This window comes from Protomyctophum parallelum (genome assembly GCF_964188405.1).
Source record: "Protomyctophum parallelum genome assembly, chromosome: 15".
Taxonomy (NCBI): Eukaryota; Metazoa; Chordata; class Actinopteri; order Myctophiformes; family Myctophidae; genus Protomyctophum; species Protomyctophum parallelum.
This window is the reverse complement of record NC_139710.1, coordinates 50,810,691-50,823,297: the sequence shown is the minus strand read 5'-3', so window position 1 is coordinate 50,823,297 and position 12,607 is coordinate 50,810,691. Positions and strand designations below refer to the sequence as shown.

The 12,607-nt window shown below is 42.6% G+C and overlaps 1 protein-coding gene across 2 annotated transcripts in view; it reads left to right on the top strand.

Annotated features, from left to right (window-relative positions):
- The window catches only part of LOC310872558 (endophilin-B2-like), a 38,338-nt gene extending 26,063 nt beyond the window's left edge, over positions 1–12,275 (top strand). Inside the window, exons 6-11 of one of the 2 annotated variants that reach the window (XM_083784528.1) lie at positions 865–927; positions 4,590–4,613; positions 5,456–5,545; positions 7,674–7,774; positions 8,245–8,458; positions 11,721–12,275. In XM_083784528.1, coding sequence (XP_083640654.1) covers positions 865–927; positions 4,590–4,613; positions 5,456–5,545; positions 7,674–7,774; positions 8,245–8,458; positions 11,721–11,828 — 600 coding nt within the window. In that variant the 3' untranslated portion in view covers positions 11,829–12,275. The remainder of the gene's footprint in view (positions 1–864; positions 928–4,589; positions 4,614–5,455; positions 5,546–7,673; positions 7,775–8,244; positions 8,459–11,720) is intronic. The other variant, XM_083784529.1, reaches the window with a different exon arrangement.
- Positions 12,276–12,607: the final 332 nt, after the last annotated feature.

Sequence of the window (12,607 nt, the reverse complement as noted above, 5' to 3'; positions counted from 1 at the left end):
AGGGAGAGAGCAGGTGATGATGATGAAACCTAAGTGGTAGACAGAGATTGACGAAGGCAGGTGACACAGGTGGTGCAAAGTAACAACAGTAGTGATTACTAACTAGCAACCACAGTTTAAATGTCCATAATTAATAATTATTGTATACTGTAAGAAACAAAAAGTGCAATGAAACCTCTTATCAAACCTAATAACTCAAATTAATTTATAATTATCACTGCATCCATTACAATTAGTTTTAACTAAAGTTCTCAACGGGCCCAAAAATTGTGGCCCGGCCCGACCCTACCCTAACTAACCCTAAAAATCACCATAATGTTAAGCCCGAAGCCCGACAAAAGCCCGACAGAAAAAAAAGAGAGAGAAAAACAAACGGCACTAAATTGCTATTTTTATTATAATAACACTCTTTTAAAAAAATAAAGAAAAAATAACAAAATTGCGGAAAATCACCAAGCCCGAGGCTCGGCCCGGCCTGACTAATTAGCATAAATATTGGGCCCGGCCCGGCCCGGCTTGGTCGGGCCTGGTCGGGTTCAGGCAGAGTTTGAGAACTTTAGTTTTAACCATCCATTGTGCAGCACTACTTTCTTAAAAAAAAAATAGCTGCTGAGAATTCAGTACACATTGGCTCCCAGTACGACATTCATGGCAGCAGGTGGACTGTATTTACAGTGATCATCCGTGTTGGTTAGCTTTTTTATGACTGTAGTTACAGCGTGCTGTGACGGTATGTCGTGTTGTGTGTTGTGCTTGTGTTTGTGTTTGTTTGATCTCTAGTCATTGGTTTTGTGCATGTTGTTTGCGTACCACTGTCTGGAAGCCATGCTTTGTATTTTAAACCCTGTACTGTTTCCTCTGTAGACTGCACCTGACTTTCAGGAGCAGAGGCCCCGGAACTACGTTCTCTCAGCCAGTGCTTCTGCGGTAAGTAGCTGATTTACAGTACCATGTAACATGCTCTTTATTAACCCATTCTGACCTGAGATCAGATTCTAAAAAATGTCTTCTACATCCTGACAGTTTTCTGAAAAAGCCATGTTTCTATGTCAGTCGTTCTTCGATTTTTCAAAAATAGCAGATCTACAAGCTCATAGCGCGCCACCGAGTGGCGCGCTATGAGCTTGTAGATCTACTATTTTTCAATAGCTAAAGCATTAAACCTGATGCTAACACCAAAATGGGTTAACATGCTCTTTGATTTGATTTATTTATTAGATCACCATTAGCTTACTGTGCAATTACAGTAGCTACTCTTCCTGGGGTCTCTCAACCAACATCATCAAAAGAACAACATATTTCATGTCATTACATACTGTACACCATTCATACAACGCAAAACACTAACTCATATACATTTGATAGCTCCATAGTACAATTTAATCTTCAGGTGTCTTCAACACTGATGTGAAAATAAACATTCTAGTGTATAGCTCATATCTCCTTTACATCTCTTGAGTGAACAAAAACGAATTGAACTTTTTCTTAAAACTTGTATACCGGTAGTTATAGCCTTTGAATAGAACGCAGTACTGTAACACTCATTAACATGCTCTCTGCTTTTGAGTAGAACACTGTCTCTCTCTAGTGCTGTCTTAACAGCCAGTTTAATTCCTAAACACCTAAACGCTCTCTAGACTAACACTAACACCTTTCGCCTGCACCAAATCTCGTTGCCAAAAATTGCCAATATAAGCTCACAAAACATTGCGTTGTGAGTTTGTAGATTGGCTAATATCCCCCCCAGAATATCTCTCGCAAGTGTAGATAAATGAATGTCTCGGTCTTGACAAGTTTCAATCAAGCAGCACGTGTTAATCATTTTGAAAACATGAATAAGTTCTGATGGACAATATTACATTGTTATCATACTGGATGATTGTCCACATGACTTATAAGTTTAATAAATTGTGTTCTGAATGCATCATTACTTGTACAAACGTGATTCCTATAGAGCACCGAAGTCTGACGTCACTTTCAGTAAAGGGCGTCTGTCCCCAGGTTCATGTATTTTTTTAGTTGCATTGTAATCCTCATAGGGGGGATTTTAGATCGCTTCATATAAGAACTGTGTTTGAAAAATAAACATGTCACCCCGGCCGCTTCACTCATATGGATATGAAGAATCAACTGACTGAGAGAAAACGCTAATGTTACTGCTACTGAATTAGTTAGATTTTCGCTAGAAGCAGACTGTATCATATATGAGTGACTGACTGTTGCAAACGATACAGAGACACCTTCCCGACAATAACGCAGAGACAGCTTGTTTATTTTTGGACCACAACGCTTATAGTAGACGATATTAAGATCACCCCATGTTATTCTCCATAGAGAAATTACTTCCGCGAACCAGGGGAATGGAAGGGATGAGCGATTTACGTCAGGACTTCGGTGCTCTATTGTATTCAGTATTTGGGGCAACCCTTTTGTCTGATGCTTTTCATGAACATTCCTTTGCTTTCACTAACGTTTGGCAGCAGGGAGTGTTTTATCAGTGCAGCAGACGGGTACAGGGTTGCATACCAGACTTGTGTGTCACAGTTGATATGGTGGTATGATGGTTACTCCCACACCTTGGTTTAACAAGTTTGAGTCTGAAGGCCTGTCACAATTATTACATAATCGCCTAATATTTGAGGTATGTGCCTTACACAGTGGTGGAAAGTAACTAAGTACTTTTACTTAAGGACAATCTTTACTTGAGTATTTCCAATTTCCAGTACTTTTACTTCTACTCCACTACATCTCGGAGTCCAAATTTACTTTTACTTCACTACAATTATTTGAAAACGTTAGTCACTAGTTACTTTGGCGATTTACATTTTGATTAGAAAACATACATTAATAACCACTTCAACCCTATGCATTTCGGCCATTTGAAAAGATATCTACAAGCTCACAATTTGTCGCGACGCATTGTGAGCTTGTAGATCTGCTATTTTCAATACATTTTACTGTATGCTCTATTGGATCGGTGGTTTATAGGCATACCCATATACTGTATGGTCTATTGGATCGGTGCTTTATAGGCATACCCATATACTGTATGGTCTATTGGATCGGTGGTTTATAGGCATACCCATATACTTACTGTATGGTCTATTGGATCGGTGGTTTATAGGCATACCCATATACTTACTGTATGCTCTATTGGATCGGTGGTTTATAGGCATACCCATATACTGTATGGTCTATTGGATCGGTGGTTTATAGGCATACCCATATACTGTATGGTCTATTGGATCGGTGGTTTATAGGCATACCCATATACTGTATGCTCTATTGGATCGGTGGTTTATAGGCATACCCATATACTGTATGCTCTATTGGATCAACCCCCGATCCATATATGGTCGTGTATCGTTCGGGTTTGTTTATGGTTATATCTGAGCCCCAGTGACGTGCCTATATAATATATATCACCCTTATATATATGAATCTTAGCTTTGATTAGGCTATTTTTGCTGCAAGACTTGCTAGCACAGCTAGATGAGATTTAGCCTCTCAGACCCAAAACGTACCACCTTGTGATGAGATTTAGCCTCTCAGACCCAAAACGTACCACCTTGTGATGAGATTTAGCCTCTCAGACCCAAAACGTACCACCTTGTGATGAGATTTAGCCTCTCAGACCCAAAACGGACCACCTTTTGATGAGGTTTAGCCTCTCAGACCCAAAAAACTTAGAATGTTTTGTTGTCGTTGGATATGATTGTGTCTGTATTGATGTTGGTACGATAGGAAAGCTAACAGGCAAACGCTGATCAAAATAACAATTCTACAGTCTCTAATTGTGTATGTAGATTTCTACAGTCTCTAATTGTGTATGTAGATTTCTACAGTCTCTAATTGTGTATGTAAGTAATGCATTCTGGGCGGGAAACCCTTTTGGTGTTTTAAGCATTATGTTACATACTTTAGCTATTCTAGTCTGCTATTTTTGAAAATTTGCAAAAATACGTCACAAATCTTTGAATATATATTCTTTCACTTCAGAAGATTTTTTTTCTTCTTTTTTTTTGACGTCAGGTCAACATGGGTTAACAATAATTTAACGGGTCCATTTGGTTTCATTTTACGCGCTCAAGAGTTAAACAATTTACAATTTAGGCATTTAGCAGAAAAGCATTTATCATGAAACATGCGTAAGCTAAGAACGTAACAGTGGAATATCTATATAATGAAGCTATACATATATACTATACTATACTATACTATGCTATACATATGTACTATGACGTGCTATGACTACATACAATGCAATTATAGTGCTGTCTACATAACATGCTATAAGTCTGTATCAAATGCTATCTAAGTCTACAGAAATGCTATCTAAGGGGGTGGGGTAAGTGCTATGGGCCATGATGGAGTCTGAAAAGGTCTATAAGGGTCCATTTGGTTACCGACTCTCCATCATTTAGCTGGGGACCACCTGGATCCCCCTCGAGGACCCCTGGGTGAAAACCACTGCCGAAAAGGGAATAAAGTTTCTCTTGGGTGTTTTTTGCAATAATGTCTTTCCTGTGATGTCATCAGAACGTGTCTCTTTCCCCCTCTCTCCTCGCTGTGCCGCGGTGCTCTCTCAGCTCTGGAGCGAGGAAGTGGACAAAGTGAGTAAGACGCAGCGGGAGGTCATGAGACCTGCTGCTCACACGCTATGAGAACAAAGCCATGACTCATTCTTAACCCATTTAGGCCGGATCTCAACATTTAAAAACATTCGTCTAAATCCTCCAGTTTTCTGAAATAAATATTTTCAATATTTTTTCAAAAATAGCAGACCTACAAGCTCGTAGCGCGCCACAGAGTGGCGCGCTACGAGCTTGTAGGTCTGCTATTTTTCAATAGTTAATTTACCTAATACTATTATGTAACGTAGCTGAGCTTGTAGATCTGCTATTTTTCAATAGTTAATTTACCTAATACTATTATGTAACGTAGCTGCTGGCTCTGATACGTTTCACCACTGCTTATTTATTTTGATTACACCAGCTGTAATGTTGCTTTTTGTTGTTGTTTATATTGTTTCCTGTTTGCAATTCTTGGTAATTGAAAAGATTAAGACCCCCCTTCGGCCAATGACGGGAGAACGCTCTCTAGACCTTAATGAATAAGGATTTATTTCTACTTGTAGATTAAGACCCCCTTGGCCAATGACGGGAGAACGCTCTCTAGACCTTAATGAATAAGGATTTATTTCTACTTGTAGATTAAGACCCCCTTGGCCAATGACGGGAGAACGCTCTCTAAAGATTAAGACCCCCTTCGGCCAATGACGGGAGTACGCTTTCTAGACCTGAATAAGGATTTATTTCTACTTGCGCGCCGCTGTCGCACACCACAAATATCTACGAGACATGTCTGTGAGCTTGTAGATCGGCTATTTTCAGCGCGCGACGCTGGAGCACTACGAATCATTCTTTTAACGTCTGGCTAACGGTTTGGGATTTAGGCAGAGCACGAGCTTCGTGTGGCCCAGACGGAGTTCGACAGACAGGCCGAGGTCACCAGGCTGCTACTGGAGGGCATCAGCAGTACACACGTAGGTCTTCACCGTCACCACATTATGTCATCATTCTGTCCATGTAGATCTTCACCGTCACCACATTATGTCATCATTCTGTCCACGTAGATCTACACCGTCACCACATTATGTCATCATTCTGTCCATGTAGATCTACACCGTCACCACATTATGTCATCATTCTGTCCATGTAGATCTTCACCGTCACCACATTATGTCATCATTCTGTCCATGTAGATCTACACCGTCACCACATTATGTCATCATTCTGTCCACGTAGATCTACACCGTCACCACATTATGTCATCATTCTGTCCATGTAGATCTTCACCGTCACCACATTATGTCATCATTCTGTCCATGTAGATCTACACCGTCACCACATTATGTCATCATTCTGTCCATGTAGATCTACACCGTCACCACATTATGTCATCATTCTGTCCATGTAGATCTACACCGTCACCACATTATGTCATCATTCTGTCCATGTAGATCTTCACCGTCACCACATTATGTCATCATTCTGTCCATGTAGATCTTCACCGTCACCACATTATGTCATCATTCTGTCCATGTAGATCTACACCGTCACCACATTATGTCATCATTCTGTCCACGTAGGTCTTCACCGTCACCACATTATGTCATCATTCTGTCCATGTAGATCTTCACCGTCACCACATTATGTCATCATTCTGTCCATGTAGATCTACACCGTCACCACATTATGTCATCATTCTGTCCATGTAGATCTTCACCGTCACCACATTATGTCATCATTCTGTCCATGTAGATCTTCACCGTCACCACATTATGTCATCATTCTGTCCATGTAGATCTTCACCGTCACCACATTATGTCATCATTCTGTCCATGTAGATCTACACCGTCACCACATTATGTCATCATTCTGTCCATGTAGATCTACACCGTCACCACATTATGTCATCATTCTGTCCATGTAGATCTACACCGTCACCACATTATGTCATCATTCTGTCCATGTAGATCTTCACCGTCACCACATTATGTCATCATTCTGTCCATGTAGATCTTCACCGTCACCACATTATGTCATCATTCTGTCCATGTAGATCTACACCGTCACCACATTATGTCATCATTCTGTCCATGTAGATCTACACCGTCACCACATTATGTCATCATTCTGTCCATGTAGATCTACACCGTCACCACATTATGTCATCATTCTGTCCATGTAGATCTTCACCGTCACCACATTATGTCATCATTCTGTCCATGTAGATCTTCACCGTCACCACATTATGTCATCATTCTGTCCATGTAGATCTTCACCGTCACCACATTATGTCATCATTCTGTCCATGTAGATCTTCACCGTCACCACATTATGTCATCATTCTGTCCATGTAGATCTTCACCGTCACCACATTATGTCATCATTCTGTCCATGTAGATCTTCACCGTCACCACATTATGTCATCATTCTGTCCACGTAGATCTTCACCGTCACCACATTATGTCATCATTCTGTCCATGTAGATCTACACCGTCACCACATTATGTCATCATTCTGTCCATGTAGATCTTCACCGTCACCACATTATGTCATCATTCTGTCCATGTAGATCTACACCGTCACCACATTATGTCATCATTCTGTCCATGTAGATCTTCACCGTCACCACATTATGTCATCATTCTGTCCACGTAGACAAAAGGTTTATTCAATTGCAATTGATGTAAAACATTTCTGGATTTAAAGTGGAGCTGAAATGAAATGTGTGTGTGTGGTTTTTGAGGAACAGCAATGTCTGTGTGCGCCTATGTGTTGGTTCACCTACTGTATGTGTTCATGAGCACCAGGATGACTGACTACCAGTAGGGGCGCTGTTGTGCCAGAAACAGAGAGAGAGATAGTATTAGTGCTGCACTGTTGCCTGCTAATGAGAGAGAGAGAGAGAGGAGAGGAGGGGGGGGGGGGGGGGGAGAGGGGAGTTGCACCACTCGGTTCACACGGGTGTGATTGTTTTTTAAACGTTTGGTCATATTTATCGATGCTAAGAGGTGGGAATGACGTGCTGTTTTCCTGTTCTGGCGAAGTCATATTTACCGATGCTAAGAGGTGGGACTGACGTGCTGTTTTCCTGTTCTGGCGAAGGTGAACCACCTGCGCTGCCTCCATGAGTTTGTGGAGGCACAGGCCGCCTACTACAAGCAGTGTCACCTGCACATGATTGACCTCCAGAAGGAGCTGGGAAGGTGAGGACCTTAATGGCAGAGAACATTGCTGTGCTTTTTATGTAATATCTAGAGAAGCGGATGTTTGGATAATGCTCATCGGAATTTGATGAGCATTGCAATCACAAAGACATAAATACGTAGCCTTGACATGTAAAATGGTTGCTGTCGGGTAGAAACCTTGTATGTCCAAAATGTATAGTCACAGTATCTTTGTTAATTAATACTTTTCATTGGTAAAATATTATTTAGTTTCTTCATTTAGACTGCTGGAACCTCACAAATGTCTAGTTTGCATCGTCAGATTCTGTTGTTACTCCAAAACAAAACACATGACCCATTCATCTCCACTATCTTGCATGCATTCAGTTCGAATGGAGATGTGTGAGTATGACTCAGAAATACAAACATTTCCCTGACTGTGTGCGTGTGTGTGTGTGTGTGCTGCCTAGTGCTGTGTGAGCCCTTATCGTCCCTCCTTTCTGCCCCAGGTTTCCCAATGCCTTCTCCACAAACGTCGGCCCGCCCATGTCTGCCTCCACTGGCTCTGCCCTGCCCAGCACGACCAGCAGCCCCACCGTGAGCGAGGGGGACACGCTGAACATCGAGGAGGTGCAGGCGCCAGCCACGGGCACCCGTAAGGCCAAGGTCCTGTATGACTACGACGCAGCCGACTCCAGTGAGCTCTCCCTGTTAGCTGATGAGGTGAGTGCACCGAAGCACAGGATGCCCACGTGGGGACAATGTCTTTGAGCTTTTTGCTATAGTGTAAACTAAGTTAGAAAAGAGAAAAACAGACAGAAAAAACACCTGCATGACACCACAAAACTAAAAAGCTAAACATTTTATAAGTTTGAACTGAGTTTCTGGTTAGAGTCCTAAAGTCTACAGAATAAATGAATTAAAATAAATCAAATCAAATAAAAGAAGAGAACATAACATGAATGTGCTAGCTTTAACCCATTCTGACCGGGCACCCATTTTGGTGTCAGCATCATGTTATGCTTTAGCTATTTAAAAATAGCAGATCTACAAGCTCATATCGCGCCACCGAGTGGCGCGATACGAGCTTGTAGGTCTGCTATTTTTTGAAAAATCGAAGAACGACTGACATTTTTTTTAATCTGATCTCAGGTCAGAATGGGTTCATCAGACCCAGTGTTTGTCCGGCGGAAACCTCGTATGAATCTGATCTCAGGTCAGAATGGGTTAAGACCACTGTTAATGGAACATATTGCCTTGTATTTCTATTTTTAACCTGCATCCATCAGCTCATCATGTGATGATGAAAGCCATCATCATGTGATGATGAAAGCCTGTTTGTCGCAGATATCCTTTTGTTAAAGAAGAACTTGGTATTGCAGCTAAATTCCCCATTGGTTGTGTAATTAAATGGCCTAATTCCCCATTGGTTGTGTAATTAAATGGCCTTGGCAAGGATAGTAATGGAAAAACACTTCGCCTGCCGTGCTGCACGGCTGCAGTTTAAAGGACAACCAAGGTTCATGTTTTAGGTTATTAGAGAAACTAAAAGGTGAGTGTTCATTTTCTTTCATTTGCTGATTTCTTTTGTTTTGGGGATTTTAGCAGTTTTTGACAGGGGGGCGGGGGCATTCGAGCATGGGGCTAAATATGTATTTTTTTTACAAAATATTATGGCGATTAATTTTTTTATTATTTACTATAGTCCTAATAAATGCCCAAGAAATTACATCTGGCCACAAAAGATCACAGGATCTACTGAATGTGACAAACTGACATATTGAGCCTATACACACACAGTATAAGCCTTCCCCCAGTAGGCTACCTTCACATTCAGTAGATCCTGTGATCTTCTGTGGCCAGATGTAATTTCCTGGGGTTTATTAGGACTATAGTAAATAATACAAAGATAAATCACCATAAGATTTGGTAAAAAAATACATATTTAGCCCCATGCTCGAATGCCCCCGCCCCCCTGTCAAAAAAATCCCTAAAACGAAAGAAAGCGGCAAATGAAAAGAAATTAACACTCATCTTTTACTTTCTCTAATAACAACCTAAAACATGAACCTTGGTTGAAAAAAACTAAAGTTGTCCTTTATATATTCTCAACTTTTGCGCAAGAGGCAGGAAACTAAGGTGGACAATAAATGAAGACTTTACTTAAACTTAAACACGGTTAACACACACTAACACACTTAACACACTGAAAACATACACACAGTTCAACACATACTTGACAGTCTTAGGGTGCGTTCGGAAATGCGCCCTGAACACTGGTGTGCTCTCTTGTCGTTCGTTTATTCAGTGAACTCAGTGCGTTGTCGTTCGAAAATCGACCCTACCCTGAAGCTGGGGTCGTCCGGTGTGAATGCGTCACGGCTGTGGTCGTTCGTAAATAAGGCACACTGAACGTACTCTGTGACGTCACCGCCCACCACACTCAACAAACTGACCACATTACCGGTGCGCATTTCCGAACGCACCCTTTAATGAATAGTCTCTGGTCAAAGGCAGTCATTAGGCCGTGCTCATCTCAATGCAGCACGGGGGAGGAGAGGGAACAGAGGGGAAAAGTTGCGTCATACCAAAGCCTACACGGATTGTGCAAGGACGCGCTGTGATTGGCCAGTCGCTGTGATTGACAGCCTAAACCTAACCCTAAACCTCAGTAAACGTAACTTGCCCGGGGGCGTGGTTATAAGCACAACCCGTGTTGGATTTAGTATGCCGCGGAAAAGTCCGGGAGGCGACCCAGGCGTGGCACACTCTGGGCACAGAGTGTGATACAGCCCCTAGGGTCCTACTGACAGAAACACTCTGGGCACAGAGTGTGACACAGCCCCTAGGGTCCTACTGACAGAAACACTCTGGGCACAGAGTGTGACAGCCCCTAGGGTCCTACTGACAGAAACACTCTGGGCACAGAGTGTGATACAGCCCCTAGGGTCCTACTGACAGAAACACTCTGGGCACAGAGTGTGACACAGCCCCTATAGGGTCCTACTGACAGAAACACTCTGGGCACAGAGTGTGCCACAGCCCCTAGGGTCCTACTGACAGAAACACTCTGGGCACAGAGTGTGATACAGCCCCTAGGGTCCTACTGACAGAAACACTCTGGGCACAGAGTGTGATACAGCCCCTAGGGTCCTACTGACAGAAACACTCTGGGCACAGAGTGTGACACAGCCCCTAGGGTCCTACTGACAGAAACACTCTGGGCACAGAGTGTGGCACAGCCCCCCTAGGGTCCTACTGACAGAAACACTCTGGGCACAGAGTGTGCCACAGCCCCTAGGGTCCTACTGACAGAAACACTCTGGGCACAGAGTGTGATACAGCCCCTAGGGTCCTACTGACAGAAACACTCTGGGCACAGAGTGTGACACAGCCCCTAGGGTCCTACTGACAGAAACACTCTGGGCACAGAGTGTGATACAGCCCCTAGGGTCCTACTGACAGAAACACTCTGGGCACAGAGTGTGATACAGCCCCTAGGGTCCTACTGACAGAAACACTCTGGGCACAGAGTGTGATACAGCCCCTATAGGGTCCTACTGACAGAAACACTCTGGGCACAGAGTGTGATACAGCCCCTAGGGTCCTACTGACAGAAACACTCTGGGCACAGAGTGTGACACAGCCCCTAGGGTCCTACTGACAGAAACACTCTGGGCACAGAGTGTGACACAGCCCCTAGGGTCCTACTGACAGAAACACTCTGGGCACAGAGTGTGACACAGCCCCTAGGGTCCTACGGACAGAAACATAGCTTTTTCAGAAAACTGTCAGGGTGTAGAAGACATTTTTAGAATCTGATCTCGGGTCAAAATGAAAAGTGTCAGGGTGTAGAAGACATTTTTAGAATCTGATCTCGGGTCAGAATGGAAAACTGTCAGGGTGTAGAAGACATTTTTAGAATCTGATCTCGGGTCAGAATGGGTTAACATGGAATTGGTTCACATTGTGTTTCATCCCACAGCTTATCACAGTGTACACGGTGCCCGGCATGGACTGTGATTGGCTCATTGGAGAGAGAGGTAACCAGAAAGGAAAAGTTCCTGTCACGTATCTGGAGCTGCTTAGCTAAAGAGGACGCGCACGGCCGCACGCACACACACACACACACACACATACACACACACACACACACACACACACACACACACACACACGCGCACACACACGCACACACACACACACGCATGGACATTCACACACATGGACACAGTCAAATGCACGCTATCACACACACACACGCGTCACAAACATGCATACATACAGACTCACAAACATAAATGCATACATGAACACAATGGCGCAGACATATTGTTGGTACTAGCATAACTTTGAGGACACTGTTTACTGTTATCCTAAAATGTATTTCCGCTTGTAAGCAAAAAATGTCCTCACTAGTTGTGTTCTGGTAATAATATAGATAACGAGGACTTCTGGGAACTCACAAGTATGCATTTGATGTGGTATACAATAACACTCCATTTGTTCCTTTGATATATATCTATATTTGATATATATTCATTTGATATGGTATACAATAACACTCCATTTGTTCCTTTCTGAATGCACTGGAAAATGAACGGACACGAACTACGCTGCAGTGTTTTATGGAGGAATTGTTGCATTTACAACTTGAATTGAAATGAAGAACGGTAATATTGTGAAGAATACCCTGAAGAAGAAAAACATTCCTTTTTTGTTGTTCTGTTATTTTGATTGGTTTTTCTTGTTTTATTTCTTTGTGTAATGCAGTTGTTTCTGGGTGGCTTTGATCTAACAATGTGGGTTGAAGTTGAATCTCGATGAGTCATCGTGAATTAGCACCCCACGTATATTTACTTGTTCTGCACC